At 33.9% G+C, this 24,445-nt stretch overlaps 1 protein-coding gene across 2 annotated transcripts in view; it reads right to left on the bottom strand.

The window, feature by feature from the left end:
- LOC130664794 (F-box/LRR-repeat protein 16) overlaps window positions 1-24,445 on the bottom strand; it is a gene marked incomplete at its 3' end in the record, with an annotated part of 157,060 nt that overhangs the window by 70,373 nt on the left and 62,242 nt on the right. For both annotated transcript variants that reach the window (XM_057464890.1, XM_057464889.1), the window contains 2 exon segments: window positions 676-969; window positions 1,046-1,428. In XM_057464890.1, the coding sequence (XP_057320873.1) occupies window positions 676-969; window positions 1,046-1,428 (677 nt within the window).

Consider the following 24,445-nt stretch of genomic DNA (forward strand, 5'->3'; position numbering starts at 1 on the left):
TTTTTTAGTATACTAATATGCTGAAATTTGAAATAGAATTTTTTATGGAATATTTCCGTTGAAAAATACATACAGTATATTTAAAGTTACAAATACACGAATTTGATGTCAGCATTGCTAACAGAAGGTAGAGAAATCTAGCCGCAAACGAATTCCATTTTTCATATTTTTGAACTCTCATATTATGTTTATTTATGATAACTCATTTACCATTCTCGCAAATGAGGATAACTATTATCTACAACTAGCTTTTCAGTTTATGATATTTTATAACTATAAAATCCTCAAGCATAAGTGAAATCAGAAATTCTAAAGTATCAATAATCAGGTTTATCACCTATTAATTATACATACGTAAGCGCTTGCAATTAGATTCAACTTTTTTTTAACCGTTAATGTTCTTGAATTGAATTAAAATCCGAAGTTCTTTGTCATAAGATATCTCAAGATTATACTTATTATTTATTTTCAAAACTTTTATCCAAAACTATTCTATCTCGAGATATTTAATTTGCTGGAATTTGTGCCACTGACAGCACTTAAAAGCTATAACAGCAGAATATATCTGGACCACTTTTATTAAATATTGAAGAATGTTTAGTCTTAGAAGCCCTAATTTCGTACTTCAACAAACCTTTGTTTGTCAAAATTGATAATAATTTGTTATATAATCACCTGAAGATGATCTAAAAGAGCTTCAAGACCTCGATCAGTGACAGCACAGCATCGTAATGATAGCGAATGAATGTGCCGTTGTGCCATAGGGAACCCATGCGTCAATTCGGGTATGTCTTCGTCAGCAGCACCCAGAAGGACTAACGAATGAAAGCCTCGTCGAATAAGAGATGCATAAAGTTTCGTTCGTGATCCAGAAGCCATTCCTCTGATCTCACGACATCTCACTACTGGTACCAGTCCTGCCCAAAATCGTGGTCTTGCATACAACACATCTCGCCAACGAGTACAAACCTGGATGAAAGAAAAATTAGTTATTCAATAAATTAGAAAGTGTCATATATACATTTTTTTAAAGTAAAAATTGTACTTGAGCTAGAATTCTCCTTTCACTGACGTTGAAGTACAAAAAAAACGGACTTAAAAAATTCTCATCCAACATTAATTGTTCCCAAGATAATGGTGGAATGTAGTCAGGAGTACCGCAATTAGCAAGTGGTACATTTTTGATCCGTAACTTTCCTCGGGATATTTTTGTTCTGACAACAGTACTAGAACTACTCACACCTTTGCTGTTGGCAACATTAACTGAATTATTAATGGACATTGGAATGCTTCTGCTTGGCTTCTCAGGTGTCTGACTAGCATTTGTGTTCTGGATACTCATATAAGCTATACCACCCCCACCTCCACCACCACCACCACCACAAAAAACATTTGTCACACGTTCCATCACGCTTGTCTTGCCACTTCCTGCAATAAGTATCATTATAAACAGAAAGAACAATATTTTTTTTTTATTTTTGTAGAGATTTATATTTGCATCAAAAATACACTATCTGCATTATTCCATTGTAAATAAAGAATATATTTTTCTAATCGAAGTCTCTAATTCAACAATATTGAATCGACTCTCTATAATGACAGATTTAATTCGTACAGTATGCATCTATTATAGTAAAAATTCTAAGCCCGGAAACAAATGATTAGACATGACCAGGTTGGATCGGGTATGATTATGCCTGATCAGGCAAAAAAACCGACATGATCAGGCCTGTAGATATTGATTCATATCTGATCAAGTATAAACAGGCCCGATCATGCATGTACAGGTATGATTCCACTAAACACATTGATGTAAATTTGACGTGACAATAACGTTACGATATGTCATCATTTCCGTAAGATATAAGTCGTGAATGAGTCAGGTGTCGCATTATTTCCCACTTTTTTAGGTAAAATAAATCATGAAAGATTAATGACGTAACCATGACATAAATGTGATGTCTGTATGAGATTCACGACGTCAATATGTCATAAGAGTAATGACAAAATCATTAGTCCAGAAAAAATATTTTTAAAAAACAAAAAAATGAAATATTGAATTTTTGATTTGATTATCACTGCGCGAGAACGTTCTGTATTTAGAGTTAACTGCCGGAACAGACGGAGTTTATAAATTCTTGTGGTGTACTTTTACAAAATTTTGGAAAACTTCGTGAACTTATATGAAATTTGATAAAGTTCCGTAAATTTTTCCCTGATGCTTTTGAATCACGGTAGAAACACGGTGGAATCTCGGTGGATTTGCCGTGGTTACACGGTGGGTTTGTGCCATTTTACCACCGTGTATACACGGTGTTCCCACCGAGATCCCACCGAGTTCCATGATGTATCCACAAATTGTATTACGGGGGAAAAACGATTCCGCCGACTTATAGGCTCGATCCAGAGACCTTTAAAATTAAAGTCTGATCTGTTAACCACTGAGCCGAATCTTACACTTGGAAGTGAGGTTGATTGTGTTTGTTGGGATGAAATTGGACTTGAGAAAACTAAAGACATCAAATAAATGATTGTTTTCTTATTTTTGTTATATTCAAATATATTATTGTTTGTATGGTAACGAGACCAATATAGTGCTATACCCAATAATAACGAGACAATAAATACTTGTTTTGGTCAATTATATAAACGAGAAGTTGAAATTTTTCAAATTAAATTATAAATTTTGTAAGTAAGTATCTCGGTTTCCTATAACTAAATTCAGTATGAAAACTTCGAAATTCCCTTGACTGTCACGCTAATGGTCTTGTTAGCCTATTTCCAGGACTTGCAAGAGGGCGCCGTTGTGTATGCAACGTTCCGTTTCGCTACGACGAATTATACAAAAAATTTACAATTAAAGTGAACAAAAAATTCCAAAAATACCCTAAAAGGGTTCAGCAACTCATAGTGAACAGTCTCATTAGTGAAAAAGTGATCAAAACACCCACAATAGTGAAAAAAATAGCCAAAAACAATACCACGCCCAAGATGGCGGACGAAAAGGCTGCGACATCAACAAAAAGAAAGGGCGCGGACACAAGTAGTATGAACCCAGTGAATAAAATGCAGAGAAATCAAACACAGAAACAAAGAAACATCTCAACAGAAATGTTAGATGTTGAATTCAAAAAAATCATGTCAAAAGTGCAGAACGATAAAGCAAAATATAGTCCAAATCTTAAAGTATCAAGACCTAGAAAAAACAGTGGCAGTGACAACCAATCAACAACATTAGATAAAGATGGCTGGAAAGTCCCCAGAAACCCAGTAAGACCGACCGGACTAAAAGAACCTCAAGCGACATCTACTGATAACAGGTATAAAAATTTAACAAATGACACCGACAATACCGACAACACTACCGATGATATGGAAGTTATGGCAGATGGTGATAACTCAGCCAAAACGAGCCAAAGAATTACAGCTCCAAAACACAAAGAACACAGACCACTTCCAATAATCACAAGCGGAGTGACGATTAAAGACACCACAAAATTACTGAGTGATAATCAAATTAATAAAGCAGAATTTAGCCTTAAGCAAGTAAGTCCAAATAACAACATAACTATAACATGCAGTAACTTAGATACCTATGCAAAGGTAAATAAAATATTTATAGCCAATCAAACGCTACACTACACCTATACCCCTAAAAGCCAGAAGCCAAAATCAATCATTCTAAAAGGAGTAAAAGAATTCACGGCTGAAGACGTCAAGAATGAACTAATAGAACTCCAAATACCAAATGTGGAAATCCTAAAAGTAGAACCCATAAAATTCAAAACTAGAAGAGGACAAGAAATTACTCACCACTTAGTATAAGTAACAAATACAAGTACAACGAGTGAACTAATGAAAATAAAAAGAGTACTATTCCAACAAGTAAAATGGGAATACTTATGAAAAAAAATAATTATTCAATGCCGAAACTGCCAAAAATTTGGTCATTCGAAGGCCAACTGCCACTTAAAGTCAAACTGTGTGAAATGCGGCGAGACTCACGACAAAGATCAGTGTAAAATCAAACCAGACGACGAAAAAGAATCCTTAAAATGCGCCAACTGCGGACAACATGGTCACCCAGCAAACTATATGGGCTGCGAATGCTACAAAAACGCACTAAGGCTCATTAAAGAACAAAAAAATAATAAAAGAAAGGAAATAATATCAAAAATAGACAAATTTAACAGATACACTCATCCCAACCGACTATTCTCAGCAGCCTTGGGCCAAAACCAGGAAACACCACCACCAAGAGCAAATCCACTACAAGATACTTCGAATCAACCCCTAAGACAAGACGATGCAGCACCACCACAATGGGCAAAAGAATTAATGGGACAATTCCTAATGATCAACCAAAAATTAACAGCATTGGAAAAACAAATCAACCAAAATAACAAACATATAAATTATTTATTTGAAACACACGAACAATGAATCCTGAACAACAGATACAACAAGACATAAGGACATTTACTATTGATGACTCCCAAAAAATTCTAAAAACAGCAGCTATAAATGTAAACTCAATAATAAAACACTAGAGAAGATACGATCTAACGAAACTAATCTCAGAAAATGAACTAGACATAACCTTGGTAACAGAGACTAAACTTAATCCAAAACACAAGCTCAGCATAGATGGATATAAAATCATACGAACAGACAGACCTGGCCTGAACAGAGGCAGCGGGACAGCAATAATAATCAAGAACAACATAGAGTTTGCAACAGTGACGTTCCCGAAGTCAAGTAATAACAAAATAATTGAGTTCACACTTATCAAGGTCAAACTGAACAACGCGAAACAATTAATAATTGGCAGTCTCTACGCAACTACAAAAGTAGAATCAAAACAAATATTGCTAGACGAAATGAATGCACTGTTCTCCAACTTAAACCTAAACAACAACAACACATTCTACATGATAGCTGGAGACTACAATGCAAGACATATAGAACTGGGTGACAGAACAACAAAAACAAGAGGCAGATGGCTGGTCAATTGGGAAAAAGAAAATTCAGTCAATTTCAGGACAAAAATTTACGTCCCACATGAACCTACCTTCACTCCAAAAAACACGTATCTGGACATATGCATTGCTGACAACAGACTGAAGTTAATAAATCTGAAGAACAATAAACTTGATACTCTAGCATATGATAGTGATCATAAAGCTATTATCATGGTATTAGACCTGCAAGACATCTCAATAAAAAATAAACCAGAGGACAACACAGATATACTACAATATAAAAAAACAAATTGGAAAAAATTCACTAAGTATCTTGATGACAATTATGAACTCGACATTCCTAGTGACAGAAATCTAACAACACAAGAAATAGATAAACACATTCAAGCAATGAACAATCACATCACAAGCGCAATAGCAGCAATAGTACCCAAAAAACCCAGAAACAACAACTTCAACAGCTACTATATCAACAACAAAATTGAAAGACTTCATAAACAAAAATCACATCTTCTAACACGGCTTCACAAGATTCAAAAAACAGACGCAGGTAACCACTAACTGATCAATAATATCAAACAGCACCTAATAGAAACCAGTAATAAAATTCAATTAGAAATAAAGTTGAACATGGAAACACTGGGAAAAAATCGCCAAGAAAATTGACCATCGAGACTCCAGTAAATTTTTCCCAATTATCAATAAAATATTCAGACCACACGAAAGAACAGACACACCAAATCTCACTGTAAAAGAAGAAGAAACACACCTACTAGACCGGTGTGGAATCAACAAAGAGACACTAAACAAAATAGACGAAGAATATGTGATTGAAGAAGAACAGGACAAAGTCAATGTAATTGGCGCATACTACGAGACAATTAATTCTCCCCGGTACCTAAACGAAAACACTACCCTCAAAAACACGGTGGACCAAAAAGTCACTGAATTCTTGAACAAACTACAAGAAAACAAAGATAACAACATAACAATTACAATTTTTTCAGATGTTAATAAAGCATACGCACCAAATGATTCAAAAAATAACTTCTTCTGTACCTCAGCAAAAGTAAATAATATTCTGAAACGACTAACAAATAAAACCTCTACTGGTATCGACGACATTCCATCAATAGTACTGAAACACCTCCCAGCAAAAATGATCAGAGACTACTCCACGCTTTTTAACAACTCTTTAAGTCGGCAATACTTTCCTGAAATATGGAAAACATCAAAAACTATCCCAATACTTAAAAAAGGTAAACCGGATAACCTACCATCAAGCTACAGGCCAATAAGCCTCACACCCAACATCAGTAAAGTGTATAAAGCCGTAATAAACGACTCCATAATAGCACACTGCAATGAGCATAAGACAATTCCTGATAATAAATTTGGGTTTAAGTTCCAGCACTCTACAGTGCACGCAATTAACAAACTACTATCAGATGTCACAGCCTCATTGATTTAGAAAAAGCATTCGATACGGTATGGTTATACGGATTAATATATATTTTAATTATAAATCATTTCCAAGATTATCTAATCGGCACAATATGGAGCATGATCAGCAAAAGATCCTTCTATACCTGGAGCGGCAAAACAAAGTCATCAATCGCATTTGACATCCTCGAAGGTTTACAGCAGGGCACTGTAAACTCGCCCACATTATTCAACATCTTCACAAGCCATATACTGAACGCATTCAGACTAAACAGGAACAACAACACATACTCAATAGCCTACTAAAAGATCTATTAGAGTCACTAGTCAACAAAATAAATAACTTATATGCCAGATGGAATCTCCGAGTGAGCCCAGAAGGAAAATGCGAAACAATTGTTTTCAGAAAACCAGCAAGATTTGTTACTAAAACCAAGAGAATAAACAACGATAAATTCTCCATAGAAACATTTAAACCAGACACACGAGAACTCATTAAAATACCTACTAAAAATTCAGTAAAGTATCTAGGCATGAACATAGACTACCTAGCTAAATGCAAGAATCACTTAGATCTACAACTCACCAAAGTCAGAAACGCATACAGATCACTAGGCAGACTATTCCACAACAAATTCATTAGCCCGAAAGCAAAAATAATTTGCTACCAATTACTCGTGAGACCACTGTTAACTTATGCAGCTCCAGTTTGCTGGAACCTGGGTGCAGCACAGATGGAGAAATTCAGAATGTTCGAAAGATCCTGCCGTAGAACAACACTAAACATGCATAGACGAGCTGAAACTGAATAAAGAGAAAGAATAAGTAACAAAGAACTTTATGATGCAGCAAACATTCCAAGGATAGATAACCATAGACTGAAACTAACGAGAGACTACTATAGTAAATTTGACACAATCAACAACACCTTCATCAAAAACCTAAAAAACATTAAAGGCAATATCAATACCAATGCACAAAAAGGACTGCTGCAGCCTTAAGCTTTTACAACTCTAGACAAACTCGGAATGATTCAGGATGGTATGAATGTACCAATCCTGTATCATAAAAGCAGACATAAAAGTAATAAGTCCTTAGACTTAACGATTTTTAAAAATAAACCCAACAAGTATTCGATTGCAATGCCAAGATGTAACCAAACTGACTTCCACAGACTAGATGAAAAGAAATATTGGTGGAGTGACAAAACCACCAATGAATACAAGGAACTTCGCCAGAGACAAATTGTCCTAAATAGCTAATGACAATCATACAGTGACTAAATAATAAGAAGAAAAATATATTTTTTGTATTCTTTTTATTAAATATAAAAAAAAAACAAGAACAAATATTATAATAAGATATTATAATAAGACTGTAATATATGTAAATATGTAAATATGTACAAAAATATTAGATATAAGTAGTTTTAAGTTAGTTTTTAAGTGCAAAAATTTATATACAAGCTCGGGTTTTTTATTTTCATAAATTTTTTCCCACATAGCACACCAAAAAGCAAAAGAGATAAACAAAAAACACATATCTTATCGAAATCAAAACAGAGATCTAAATATTTAAAAAACAAACAGATCGCAAGAAGCCGAGAGCTACTAACGATAGCCAGCGCTTACTTATACTCACTAGAATAAGAAGTCTTTTTAATTAGTTTATTTATACTTTTAAGAAAATGTACGAATGTTATTATTTAAAATAAATAAACTTTAAACAAACAAAAAAAAGAAGTTAGCCTATTTCCAAAAATTTTAAAAAAGTTTGTATACTTTATAACATTTACGAATGCGTTAAATTAAATTTTTTCATTGACTTCATAAGATTTATGAATCATTATAAAATTATTTTTTCCGAATAATATTACGTTGTATGGGCGTATCTTAATTATTTCACAAAACATTATGATTCACACACCTGCACAGCATAATAATCACTCAGAAATTGCTATTAGATAGAATTTGCTAGAACTCAAATATTAAAAATTTTATATGATCAGATGAACGGCCATAGGGATATAAGTATGGTGAATCGGCCCCGGAAAGATATTTGAATGATACTTAGAGGGTATGTAGGTACTAATAAAATACAAAGATCCTGAAAGTTTCAGATGTCTAACTAAATCCGTTTCCAAGAAAATAAATATTATGTAAAAAATAGAAAAATTTATTTTTCTTAGGACTGGCTTGACCGATTGGTCTAAAAATTTAGTATGTTTTGGGAGTTCATAATAGCTTTCAAAAAAAATAATTAACAGTTTTATAGCTTCATAAGATCCTTGAAAAAAAAATTGTTTTCTTCTAAATTGCTTTTTTCAACTATGATACTTAATACATCTATTCAGATAGTTTAGGCTATACTTTCTTAATTTAATGCATATTCAGATAGTTTGTAGCTATCAGAAATAATATTTTGTATTTAAAACAATGACAAAAAGTTTTTCATCACTGTGAAAAATTAAAATAGTTAAAAATAATTAATTATTCATTAATTTTAATAAATATTTTTAAAAACAACTTTTTGTGTCACAGCTTGCCCGTATAAAAAAAAATTTCTCCCGGAGGGATCCCGCCGGGATCCCGCATTTGGAACCTGCCGCTCATGAGACTGATCGGAACTTTAAACGGAAGATTGGCAGAACCTTTTAAATTGGTAAAGAGCATATAACTAGCCATAAAATTGTTAAGAAAAATGTTAGCATCTATTTTGAACGAATATTAGTAAATTCTGCTAGCTTTTATGATGTCTAAGATTTTAAATAGTGCCGCTAAAATTCCTGAAATCTTCCGATAAGAGTATTTTGGGTATTTTTAGGTGATGTGACGTTTGCTACGTAAATATTAAAATCATTGAGTGTTTGATGTCGCAACACTGAGATCTCTAACGAAAAACAACCCTGGGACCCAGATATCTCGGATGTCCCACTTATGGTGAAAGCATTGGAGAGATCTGGTGGCGTCACGAAGTGAATGTCCAAGGGTAACCTACCCCATTTGGTACCATACACTCACTTTACCTTCTAAAACATCCCTTCCAGAGACTCAGGGTGCGCAGTAGACCCCTAAAAATCTGTATATAAACCCCCGAGAATCTTCCAAAGACAGTCAGTCGCTCTCAGTTGTAACCAAGTAAAGACTGAACTCAGTAGTGCAAGCAAGTCTGTTCTACGCTCGAATAATACCATCATCCAGGTCTAATTGGCACAGAGAAGTTGATTCACCAAGCGAATTGAGCCCCATGATGGCAGCAGCAACGCTCAACTTGTGAGTACCCTGCAATTGATTCGCTAATAAAAGAATTACGCTCAACTTGTGAGTACGTTCTTCGGTGATCAAAACACTGATCTGTACCCCATTTGGACTCTGTGGCGAATTAACGCTCCGTGTGAGTAGTATTTCCGCACACAACGCTCAACTTGTGAGTACGGTGCGGGAGTCGATTCGCTAAAAAGGAATTACGCTCAACTTGTGAGTACGTTCCGAATCTGATTCGAGTCGCGAATAGACTTGTTCATTGCAAGTGACTAGAAGATTCACGAGTCACACCCAAAAGGGGTAAGCAAACGCACTACTTAAAAACCTACCGCATTACTAACACTAGATTGTAACAGGAATTAATAAGCATTGTAAACACACTGGTACCAGAATATATTCTTCTCTTTCACTAAAACAAGTTTCATCATTTCCACAAAACCTTTCACTTTCCCAAATCGTAGAGAATAAGACTTTTCGAGGTCTATCCGGCAGCCCACCTCTCTTTCATTCCTAATACCCTAATAGCCACGCAGGGTAAATAAATTGGGAACCCGATAGAATTCGCATCCGCTCGGCGAATTACTATCAAACTAATCACGTCCATCAAGGTAGGCAAATAAAATACTAATCATTATAAGCGCGAGTTACGACACATGTATGCAACCACCCTCGATACTGAGTACGTTGCTTAAATATATTTTAACGTCTAAATTGACGCGTATTAATTAAACGGGAACAAGGTAGCCCGCTATTTTCTTTGATTTCTTTATTGTGCATCGATAACCGCGAATAATCTAATTTAAGTATTAAAATACCCACCCCGGACGTGACACTGAAACTGCAGAATACAAAAAATACCAATACTGCCGCGGCACTATTATTATTTTTTGTATTCCGCAGTTTCACCTGAAAGCACCCTACGAACTTTTTTTGGAAGATTGCAGGAATTTACGCGGCAGTATTGGTATTTTTTGTATTCTGCAGTTTCACATAAAAATATCCAAAATAATTTTATCGGAAGATTTCAGGAATTTGAGTGGCACTATTTAAAATCTTAGACATCATAAAAGCTAGCAGAATTTACTAATATTCGTTCAAACTAGATGCTAACATTTTTCTTAAGAATTTTATAGCTAGTTATATGTTCTCTACCAATTGAAAAGGTTCCGCCAATCTTCCGCTTAAAGTTCCGATCAGTCTCATGAGCGGCAGGTTCTAAATGCGGGATTCCTCCGGGAGAAATTTTTTTTAACACGGGCAAGCTGTGAAACAAAAAGTTGTTTTTAAATTCATTTATTAAAATTAATAAATAATTGATTATTTTAATTTTTTACATTGATGAAAAAATTTTTGTCATTGTTTTAAATACAAAATATTATTTCTGATAGCTACAAAATATCTGAATATGCATTATTAAATAAAGAAAGTATAGCCTAAACTTCTTGAATAGATGCATTAATTCAGCTGAAAAATGGTTTTTATTTTTTTCAACGATGGAGTACCTTTTTTAAAAATCTGAAAAAAGTATGTGTTATAGGGGAGTACATAAGGCTTTGAAAAAAAATAGTTTCATAATTGTTCCAAAATTGTATCATAGTTAGAAAAAAACAATTTAGAAAAAAACAATTTTTTTTTTCAAGGATCTTATGAAGCTATAAAACTGTTAATTATTTTTTTTGAAAGCTATTATGAACTCCCAAAACATACTAAATTTTTAGACCAATCGGTCAAGACAATCCTGAGAAAAATAAATTTTTCTATTTTTTACATAATATTTATTTTCTTGGAAACGGATTTAGTTAGACATCTGAAACTTTCAGGATCTTAATATTTTATAAGTACCTACATATCCTCTAAGTATCATTCAAATATCTTTCCGGGGCCGATTCACCATACTTGTACCCCTATGGCCTTTTATATCAATTTATAAAGTTATATATGTAAAATGAGCGAATTAACAAAAGAATCTGGTTTAGGTATGATGGAATTTTAACAATAAAAAAATTACACAAAATTCAATGAGAAATAATTTAGATATTTATTTACACTTTGTACACTTAAATTTTTTTAGAAATAATACTAGATAGCGAATGCGACACAATAAATACGCGATAGCAAATGCAAACTATAAAAGAATCACGCATAAAAATCTCGACACGTGGTCGGTAGCGGTTACTGACGCGGTAATTAATTTGTAATTAATTAAATGCGAACAACAATCAGTATATACTCATAAATTAGTAGCCTTGATATACTAGCTAATTATTGAGAATATTTTAGCGTAAGTTAGCTAATTATTGCACAAGAATAATTAATTTAAGTGAGCGATTTAAGAACACGAGGTTGTACTGTTGAATGCACTATTGGCTGAAAAGCGCACCAACGGGAAGTAGTTAACAGCTAATTTCTCTGATTAGCTGCCGAGCACGCTGGTGTAAGACGAATTTTCTGATTGGTCGATTAGTAGCGGGTTTTCATGCCGTCTTGATACGGTCATGAGTAAGAAATTGTACGTGCCGGGCCCAAATAGCGAGTGACCCGGCACTATTCTGACCTTGAAGTCCGTAGCGAGTTCGGCAACTCCCGGACGTAGCGGAATCGCACGAATCTTTGCAAATTGTCTATGCTCGTGACTGAACAATATAAAATAGTAAAAATTACATTAAAGTTTTTTGACTATATAGATAAATGTGTCAGATTATAGACAAAATAATGTAATTTTATATATTTATATGAAATTGAAATGTAAAGATTTATATTATTATACATAAATATCAGTGGGTATACCATGAAATCACGGCGGATACACCGTGGAACCCCGGTGGTAAAATGGCACGAAGCCACCGTGGTTACACCGTGTAATCACAGTGGATACACCATGTAATCACACTGGATACACCGTGTAATCACAGTGGGCACGCCGTGTATACACGGTGGTAAAATGACACAAAGCCATCGAGTAACCACCGTGGATCCATGGTGTTTACACTTCCACGCTGTTTTCACCGTGATTCAAATCCACCAGGGTTGTAGAAACGCAATATTGTATAACATTTTTAAAAAGCAATACTCTGGGAACTGAATGATAATTTTATAGAGTCTTATGAACTCTTATAAAATTCTAAAGTATTCGATAAAATTTTATAAAATGTAATTCAAGAACAAAAAAATTGCCGTTAACCGATTTTATAAAATTGTGTAATACTTGGTAAAATTTTTCGTAATTTTGTTTTTTTTTTTCGCTGTGATGGGAAATTTACGAAATTTTCCGAATGGTTAGAATTTCATTGATTGAAAAATTGCGATACCAAACTTTAGAATCTTAATACTAAAAGAGTTCAAACTTTCGCAACATTTTCTTTGTCATCCTAAATGATATTTTCGGTATATCTAAAAAAATAAATTTAATTTTTTTGCTTACTCTAAAGATTTAATCTAAAACGTCTGAATAATCTATTATCAAGTGTATCGATTACTTTAGCCCCAAAAATGTTTGACTTTTAGTTGTTATTTACATACTTTTGAAAATTCATTCTATGATTGTATTATTTTAATAAATCGATGATACAAAACTATGACTTGCAAATTACATCAATATTGCGTGAAATACTTGTCATTGATGTAAAGAGATGATTTCAGAGTGACATCCATATTACGTACAACCGTGACTTTGCTACTGATGTAATTATATTACTTGAAATAACGCCATTATAATGTACAGCAATCAGTTTAGTACTGCATAACAATATGAGTACGAAATATGATTCATAACTGTGACGTCATACAAGAATCAAGCTTACATTAACATGGCGTCACAAATTTTTACATCAAACTAAAGTCATATAGAACGTCAGATTGACGTCCAATTTACATAAGATGTCATGCCATTTCTATGAATTACGTATGACGTTAAATTAAGGTTATTAAAGTTATGTATTTACTGGAATGTCAGGTCTGATTATGCACAGTTATGCCTGAAATAATAAATAAATTCCAAACCGACTAGGCCTGTATTTATTGGTTCAAGAATGACTAAGTACTAACAGGCCAGATCATGTAAATTGTTACTTTTGTCGAGCTCGGAAATATAAATATATTAAGGGTATTGTCAACCTAGTACAACCTGGAAATATTGACAATAATGTTCTGGAACTCAAGAAACTTGACAACAGCATGAAATTTTGGGGCTGGTCTGCAGGGTCAACACGTTAAAATTTTTTTTTGCTTGGAAATTTTAGACTGGATTTTCGATCAAATTTTCTCAGTAAGAATAAATTATATTAAATGTCGATTTTGATTCCAATAAGCCTACGAGTCGTTTTCCTATGTTTTGGTCATTATTAATGGAAAAACTTACACTTAAAAAGATTCCATCTTCCAATTTCATAATCATCAATCCTAGAGAGTACAAACATGATTTTTTTTTTAAGAATCAGATTTAAGAGAATATGAAAAAAAAACTGGAAGTTACTACACCAAACTAGTGAAAATTGTACTACACTTTGTGGTTGCCGCATTGACAACTGTAGTAACATCAGCCAGAGTGTGCATGATATTTCTCTACGATAAGAGTTCTGCTTACTACTGCAATGTGGCAAAACTTTGTAGGCTCCACAACTACTCAATGTAGTATAAAATACTTATTTTCGTGGTTTTGGGAACCACACAATTTTATATGAATTGGTATCTGTAACTATGTTTGGAGTATACAATACCAGATTACTTGTACAATCTACTCCAATATGTAGTAAAATGATCGAAAGACGAAAATAACAACGCCACCCACAACTTTTTTACTCCACTCTGTCGGTATACTTCGACTTGTGTCAGTATATTTTATATTATAAATAATATTATGAAATATTATAAATAATAATATATGGGTCATTCCATGTCAAATCGACAAATTTTTTACCCGACCCACTTCGATTTTGCTCAAAGTTTTTTATCTTTTTCTACCCCCTAAAATACATTTTTAGGAATTATTTCAGATTTTTTTACCCAACTCAAAGAATGTTACGATGTTTTGGAAAAAACCACTCTTTTTTTTTTAAATCGCTAGAACTTTTTCAAAAATTGACCGATTGGGACCACACCAAATTGAAAATTTTTGTGTTTTAATGTAGTATTGAAAAAAAATACGAAAAAAATTTCAGAAGTCCGGATCTATGAAATATTTGAGTTTTTTTTCGAAATAACCGTAAGTTTCGCGAAGTCCGACCCCTTTTATTGGTTTTTTTTTTTCTCAAAAAAAACTTCAACTAATTCTGCAGAAACCTGCACTAGTTTCAAGATGTGCCGACGATTGCTTCTAATTTTTTTTTTAATTAAAAAAAAAGTTTTTTTGAATTTGGCTCATTTTATGTGACTTTATTATGAAATTTTATTGGCTTCCTCGTGAATTTTCAGAAGTTGAAGAATAAATTTTTATTGGAAAATTTTAAGTGGTAATCATCCGAAAAATTGTGTTTTTTTTTTCTTTCAAAATAGTAAGGAATAAAGAGAAAGACGATCTGCACTAAAATAAATTCATAGTTCTCATATCTTTTAATAAATGAAAAATAATTTTTTTGTGACAGACACTTGAAATCTACGACATTTAGTGCCTATAGCCGGCAGCTAAAAATATTAGATAAGATACAGCTGGTAAAAAAGACACCTAATCGTTCTAATAGTGACGTCATCATCGGATCAAAAAATATATTTTTTGGTTTCATGTGCGATAGCAAACGACCAAAAAATATCGAAGTAACTTAAAGAGCCATCTTGTGATAAAATTTATTATCATTTTAATTCGTCCACTTACCGACTTCTCTCTAATTTTCAACAAATACTCAAAATAATCTTACCAAATAAATTAACACGGATTTATAACCTGCCATTTATAGGCACTAAATGTAGTAAATTTCAAATATCTGTCACAAAAACTAACGTATTGTAACGAATGTGAAACTGATCTTTTAAATATTTGGATAGCTAGAAAACAAATGCCTTCTTCTCTTGTTTTATAGATGCGCGATTAAAGCCAGTCAGTCGTATATTGACAGTTAAACAGCAAACATTGTATCTCAATAAACTATATATTGCCCTTGCTTTCTTTTACTGCTGTTAATTGTGGTATTATTATTTCTAATATAAGTGTGTTATCATTGTAGTGTATAAGTGATATTAATTTAAGATACCAACCACTACAATTTGGTGTCAGAAGTGCGCGTAACCTTTGTGTGGATTTACAAATATAAAATAAAAATAGCTGTCAAAATATTGCGACGCGACGGGAAAGGCAAAAATTTGAAACGATCGTGTTTTTGATATTAAAAAAAGACGTAAACCCAGTGATCAATTAAACGAGTTTAGTGAAAACATATTTTTTTTAAATTTGTGATAAAGTGCGCGTGTGAATTTTAATAAATTCGGTGATGAATTAAAAAAAAAAAAAAAAAGTTCTGTGGATATGTGTTATAGTGTTAAAGTTCGCGAAGTAATATAAATAAATACGGTGATGAATTAATTGAAATTTGTGAATATATTTCATAATATAGATTCCAAGTGCGTGTAATAATTTAAACGAATTCAGTGATAAAATAATTAAGTTTTGTGAAAATATTTTTCTTAATCGGTGTCAAAGTGCGTATTTGAATTTATTTGTGTGATATACTACATATAAAAAAAAAAGTTCGGGATTAATGAATTAGTGTTGTAAAAATATTTCTATTAATTTGTGTTAAAGTGCGGGTATGAGTAATTACGTGTGATAAAAATATAAAATAAAAGTGATCGAAACATTAAACGACGGATAATCTTATTTTTTTAAAAATAGGAAGAAGTAAAGACGGCAAAAAATTTTCGTAGAATTGATTAAGAAGTTAAAATTGAACTTGTGGACAAATTACAAATGGGAAAGGATAAATTTGGTGATGTATCATTATTTAATAATAATAGTAGTTAGGTAAAATTAAAAATAAAAGAAGCATCATTTTATTAAACATAAATTAACTAGAAATATCGTGACATTTAACCGCTCTTTTGTTTTGTAATCGATTGACGTAATTAATAAACCGGGTATATTTAATGATTTTGTGTTGAAGAACAAAAGATAACAAATTTTGTATAGATAGTCATTTTTGAAAATTTTTATCTGGGCTATGTAATACCTCAAGTACTTATCGAGTTAATAAAAATAGTTTTATACAAATGAATAGGAAAGTTTCATGAAACTGCTGAGATTACTATCATGAGTTAAATTTAAAAAAAAAAAAAAAAAAAGTCGATATTAACGGAAATGATTAAAAAATTTATTTACTTCAATGCGATTGGGAAGGTCCTTATGAAATTGAAAATAGGCTAAATAATGTAGTTTATAGAATCAGAAAAATTCCCAACGGGAAATATAAATTCGTACATGTAAATCGTCTTGCGCCGTATTGTGATCAATAAGAAAAAATAAAAGAGAAGTCCGGCTGGGACCCTGAACGATCTCAATGTAGACGTTGTAAAGGGTTCCCGAGATTCTGTAGTCAATTAGTAAGTCTAGGATATCTTGCAAACTGATAGAGTTGAAGATGTCTGAACGACTGCTAAAGACTGGTATAGTCCTTAGGAGAAGTCTGACAGTGGACCCTGAATAACCACACTGTAGACGTTGTTGAAGAGTTCCCGAGATTCTGAAAGAAGTCTGGCTGAGGGCTCCGAACGATCTCGGTGGCAACGTTGTTCGAGGGATTCCCGGGATTCTATAAGGACTGGAATGTTCTAAGTTCGGTTATTAGCTGAGGGAAGTCCGTCTGAGGACCCTGAACGATTAGTCGTTGTAAGGGGTTCCCGGGATTCTTGGGCCGTTGATGAGAGACTGGATATTTCTTTTGGTTTAAGTGAGCTCAGCTCAAATCAAAAGTTTGAATTCTTAGGACTTATCATTGGTCAACAGTATCCTGACTGGAGCTTTGGGATCCATCCGGAGTTGGCATAGTCAACATTTCTCTTAAGTAGTGCACGACTTCTGAGAGATAGGTGGATGCCCTGGAGAGTTTCCGAGGAACTTTTAGGGGGAAAATTGAAATTCGTTGCAACGTGTATTATTCAGTAATCATTGATGTGTTAGCTCGAGATAACATATCGGCATATGAGCTGAATGGACCGAGCGGTAGAACATTGAGCATTTAAGATCGAAAATTATTGAATTGATCACACTAAAAGTTTATAATGAACAACTGATAAATAATAGAATGTAATGATGAAATATGTTTAAATATGAAATTTAATGAAATGTTGGAGATACTCGTTTTGTTTTTTTCTATTATGTGCAGATAATATTTCCAATTTCATTGGGGAAGGAGAGAAGGAGTCCATTCCTAGTCCTTCAAGGAGGAGAGGAAGGAGTTCCTGTTCCCATCCCATACCTGATCCCATTCCCATTGAAGGTCCATTCGATCAAGAGGAGGGTTACATTTTTGATTTTATTTATTTTGATTCGTTGAATAGGAAAATAGAGTCACGTGCACTGATTAACTTCTTAGCAGAATATTTTATTTTTTTATTATTATCAATTCTTAGCTCAATTAAACTATAGACTATTTTTTTATTTTTTTTATTATCTTTGCGTTAGCCTACAGGGTTGTTTTTGGGCTATGGTGTTTTTTTCCCTGTAGGGTGATAGATAGGGTGTGTTGGGACCATAGCGGAATCGAAACGAAGATTGTAAATAGTTTTAATTTCAATTAAATTCGATTCTTCCAACACAATTTTTATCGGGACGATAATTTTATTGAGAAGGGGGTAGTGTAACGAATGTGAAACTGATCTTTTAAATATTTGGATAGCTAGAAAACAAATGCCTTCTTCTCTTGTTTTATAGATGCGCGATTAAAGCCAGTCAGTCGTATATTGACAGTTAAACAGCAAACATTGTATCTCAATAAACTATATATTGCCCTTGCTTTCTTTTACTGCTGTTAATTGTGGTATTATTATTTCTAATATAAGTGTGTTATCATTGTAGTGTATAAGTGATATTAATTTGAGATACCAACCACTACAGTATTTATCTAGTACAATCGAGTCTAAGACGCTCGTGTGTTGGTACCCTCGCCTTCGGCTCGGGCACCAATTTTCACACTCGCGTCTTAAACACGATCGCACTCGATAGATAAACTACTATTTCGTATCTGTTCAAGTGAATTTATTTTTTGTGAAACATTTCACTTTTCTTCGATTCTAACATTCAAAATTAAATCAATTTTTTTTTATTTCTCAGCTAGGGGAAATTTCAAAGCCTACTTCATTTTGAAAAATGACAAAGTTGTCATTTTTCAATACGAGAGAAAAAAACGGTCATAAAGTTAAAAAAAATTATTATCCCTTGCTTTTTGGAAAAAAAAAACTTAAAATTTTTCAATAAAATTTTATTTTTCAACTTCTGAGTTTCACTAGGAAGCCAATAAAATTTCATAACAAAGTTACATAAAATAAACCAAATTCAAAAAAACTTTTTTTTAATTAAAAAAAAAAAAATTAGAAACAATCGTCGGCACATCTTGAAACTAGCGCAGGTTTTTGCAGAATTAGTTGAAGTTTTTTTTGAGAAAAAAAAAACAAATAAAAGGGGTCGGACTTCGCGAAACTTACGGTTATTTCGAAAAAAAACTCAAATATTTCATAGATCCGGACTTCTGAAATTTTTTTCGTATTTTTTTTCAATACTACATTAAAAAACAAAAATTTTCAATTTAGTGTGATCCCAATCGGTCAATTTTTGAAAAAGTTCTAGCGATTTAAAAAAAAAGGAGCGGTTTTTTTCAAAACATCGTAACACTCTTTAAGTTGGGTAAAAAAATCTGAATTAATTCCTAAAAATGTATTTTAGGTGGTAGAAAAAGATAAAAAACTGAACAAAATCGAAGGGGGTCGGGTAAAAAATTTGTCGATTTGACATGGAATGACCCATATATAATTAAAAATAATTATATATATAATTAAAAATTGAGGCGTGCAATAATAATATATATACTTAATAATAATAATATATATAATTAAAAATGAGTGACACTTTTGTTATAAATAAACTCAATGATTTTAATGCAATTTTTAAAATCATGGCTTATTGAGTATTTGTTATTTATTGGAATTGTAATTTTTAAAACGATGGTTTTTACATTTTCTATTAATAAAAATTAATGCGTAATTGTTCTAAGTTTATGCTTATACGAGAATTCATAGATTATAAATATATTTTTAAAATTATCCTTATCAGGTATTGATAAAAAGTAGACTTTCAAAATTTGAGTCCTTATTATTTTAAGTTATTCACTAATAAATTCATTTTTCTATCATTTCCATTCGATATACTGTAAGTCCGAAAAATGTAAGATAAATTTTTATATTTTTAAATTTTTTTCAATATCATAAAAACTTATGATCGTTAGCTAACAGATATTTAACTAATGCATTAGGAATAAAATATATTCAACTATGTTGTGGAGTAAAAAGAACCACAGTGGTTATTTAATGCAAGTTCTTATTACTACTCACTGTAGTAAATGGTATTACAAGTCGTGTACCACAGTATACTAGTAACTGTTACTAAACTTGTAGTTATCCTATGTATTACTCGTCAGTGTAGTAGATGGAACTCCATTTGTAGTAAATTTAACTACACATTTTTTTACGTGAAGTTCTAAATCAGGAATAATCACATATTTTTGATGAAAAAAAATAAATAATTAAACGTTTATTTTTATTTTGACGATATTAGCTGCAATTGTTATTTTTTTATCGATGATTGAAATATATTCAATATATAATTTTTGGTTCAATGAATAATTAAAATTAATCTTTCTTTTATAAAAAATATTTGAAATTAATTTAATTAAACTTTTTTTTCGAATTACGTGAAGAATTGAATTAACAAATTCTTGCCAAATTGATAATAATAATCAATATATTTGCATCTTTTGTATTCAATCAATAATTAAGATAAATTTAATTGTTAAATTTGCTTGTAAATTATAGTTATAATTCTTTTCATTTACTTAAAAAAAAATCGAATAACCTAATCAAGATTGAATTCGGACCATATTTTATTCTTTAAAACCCCGAGTTTTCAAAAGATGTTAAAAATCGTCGTAAACTAAATCAGAAAGGTCAGCCTAGTAGACAGCAGACGTGCTTCATAACATGACGGTCGTGAGTTCGCGAATAATATATATATAAATATATTGCTTTACATTGTATTAGGTCAATGGTATATTTTAAATCATATAGTAGAGACTCTGTACTTTTGATTACAATATTTTTAACTTTTGGAAGTTAACAGTTCTGAAATTAATTTCTTACCCGGGAGACTACACGCGATTTGGTACGATCTCGTGGCGAACACCGAACTATACTTGCTGCTGCTGCCTAGCACCAATGACTTTTCTCCTCTCTATATACATCTTTTCTCCCACGAAATCTTTACCTCGGTTTGAGCAACTTTTTTTTTTGATTGGAGCATACGAAAATTCTTGCATTAAACCAATAATAACTATTCCAAGAAATCTTGTTTTTTTCCAAGCAAAAAAATGCCACAATAACCTGACACGGTTTTTTTCAATCAAATATCTCTTGTATTTAGAAATAAAATAGGAGAGCAGGCAACATAGTTGACTGCCAACCGGGCGCGTCCCCTAGGCGGTGGATAGGGGGACGGCCAGGGTGAGAAGTGGTAGCCTACAATGACTTCCAACGGGAGGGACATGGTGGGCAGGCCACGACTGATTTGGTTAGCAAGAGCTACAGGAATCCCGGTTGGCGTATAAGCCGGCCCAGGGGAACCAAGGCCTTGTCGCGGATCAACTTTCCAAGCCAAGGTGTAAGCCATCATGCCAAGGGCTGAATGACACGGGGTACAGTGTCGCGAACGATGCACCTTGGGACCCAGGTGTAACCCCATTGTATCTATGCACCTTTTGTCAGTATCAGACTCTACTGGCGGCGACTTTTAATTTCCTGACTACTCGGGGGACCAAAATGGAAACATTTAAACCGTCTAAAATCTCTGGATTGGAGGCTTCGAAGGAGGACTCCAATCTTCTTACTGTCCATATGAACGTCGCGAAGGGTACGGGAGGCTCAGCTAACGCCAGGACTCCTGAAGCCTGATGTCATAAACCGTTTTTGAATTCGCGAAGGGGACGCGAATAAAACCCGGAATCGTATGCGGTCACCCACGCGTAATAAAAATTATAAATAATAATAATAAATGTTCTTGAATCAATATCTATCGCAGATATCACATCCATTGTGGCATCTACCTCACAATGGGGTACTGGTGACATTAACGACTGTACGGCATGGATGTCAACTTTAGATTTCACTTGGTGTTCACTAATTGGGCTGGACCTCCGAAAACTCATCGGTAGAGGGGTAGATATTTCATGAGTACCGCTACCCTCTAATTGCAGCCCCTCATGTAGTTTTTTGATCGCTGGTGAAAATGCGTCTGAGTCCCGGAATAGCAACAACAAGTCCTCGCTGTTTTGCCAATCACACCGCATCTCGGACATACCTCACGTTTAGGTTCGCGACACACATAACCCAAATAATCGCAGGAACCACAATTAAAATAGAACCTCACTCGCTTCGGAGGTCTGGTAAAATTATTTCGGATACCAAAAGTATCTACGATTGCGTTCAACGGCTTCTGGATGCCCGCATTGACTTGTAGTGGGGGTTCGCCCACGACACTTGAGGTACTACTAAGTTCCTGACCCTCATTTAGCGTACAAATCCGCCTATCGGTGGTTGTTTGACCCGTCAGAACAACAACAACGGGTGAAACCGGCGCAATATTACGCTTTGCAGCCTTTTTCTTACGTCGACGAGGTTTTCTACGACCCCAAGATCCACCACTGCTCGATTGTGAATTGTCCATAGAGTCTGTTCCAGCCGGTGCCTCAAGCACATGAATTAACACTGCGTGTTCCCTCGGATGCTTCAACTCTACAGAATACGAACACTCCTTGACATTCGATTCTTCCCTCGAAGATGGCTGACGATGACTACGAGCAGCTCTCCATCTCTCTTCAAGGTGAGTCGCCTGTGCGAGTAACAACTGATAATCATTGTGTTCACCTATCAAACAATCATCCCAGTATTTTGGCAACAACCCTTTCGTTGACTGTTTAACTTGAGATTTCTCTGACGGTGGGTATCTCAAACGCAAGTACAGGTTGTGCAAGCAAATCAAGTAATCACGGACACTCTCATCATGACCTTGATTTCTCATGCGAATGTCGAAGCGAATCTCACTTTGACGGCTTCCAGCTTTAAATCAAAAACGGAAATCTTCCTTGAATTCCCTCCAGGTTGTCCATCGTCAGTGATTCGCACTGAACCATACTTCAGTGACCCCTGTGAAAACTTCCGATAGTACTGTAAGCCGATCGGATCGTCGAATGCCTGCACTACGCATCATGAGCGTTAGACGACGCAGCAATTCGTCAGCAGTCACTGATCCATCCTCTGGAATGTAAATGCGTTCTCTGTGTTCTATCACTCGCAGAACTCCGATGAACTTCTGAATTAGGTGATAACGACGAATAACTATCATTAGATACTGACTGACTACAAAGATCATCCTGATACCTCGGTGAATCATGGCAACGGTCTCGATCTCTATCTGAAACAACATCAAATCGGACTCGAGACACCGGTGGATTTTCACAATAATCCGGCAACGCTGAAGTCCTGTTTGGACTATTGTCGGGCAATGAAACTCGTGTTTTAGTAGTCACTGACGATTGCTGAATTAATTGAAGCAACTCTTGCTGCCTACGGTCCATCTTATCCTCGAACATTTTCAGTGCCTGCATGAAAATCTTACTCGTAACGTATGCATCCATGTCAACCGGTATCTGATTCGGCAAAAGTTTAGCATCAGGCAACGGAATCTGCGAAGCTTGAGATCTGTCCACCTGGTTCGTCCAGATCGCGTCCTCACGTCCCCGAACCCTAAACCCAGAGTCAGTCGCATGAGCTAGTCGGCTAGACTCACTCAAAGCTGCGATTCCGACCGTATGTGAAGCTGAAACTCACGAATATTTTGTGATAAACCGATCGTCTTTGTCGTTTATATCACCGCTCGCACCACCGCGTAATCGTAATAACGACATAATACGAATTAAACGATCTTATTCCGCGAGAATTTCTTGCCACGATTCCATAATGTGAGTAAAATAATATTATATAAATTACAAATATATACAAAAATACGATACAACGATTTAGTAAACGACTTCAAACGGTGTCGACTCCGCAGATAAATAATTTATGCACTCGATCACTCCTCCGTGGAAAATCCCGTGACTATAATGTTAACTTAAAAAATTTAAACTTTAAATTAATGACCCCCTGGCCCCACGTTGGGCGCCATATAACGTAAACCGTTTTTGAATTCGCGACGGAGACGCGAATAAAATCCGGAACCGTATGCGGTCACCTACACGCAATAAAAATTATAAATAATAATAATAAATGTGACTCAAAATAATACACTGGTCACAGAAATTAAGGGATAGAAAAAAAATCCGAAATTTTTAGGTGATTTTCACGTGCTGTAACTCGGTGAAAAATGGTCGTATAAAAAACCTAAAAAAAGCTAATTGTAGCCTTAAGTTTCTAGTTTTCAGATCTGGACCTCAAAATTTTTTATCATGTACGGTTCCGGAGTAATCATAAGAAAACCAACGAGAAAAAAATTTTCAAAATTTTTGCTGATCT

The sequence above is a fragment of the Microplitis mediator genome, chromosome 3 (genome assembly GCF_029852145.1).
Source record: "Microplitis mediator isolate UGA2020A chromosome 3, iyMicMedi2.1, whole genome shotgun sequence".
NCBI classification, from domain to species: Eukaryota; Metazoa; Arthropoda; class Insecta; order Hymenoptera; family Braconidae; genus Microplitis; species Microplitis mediator.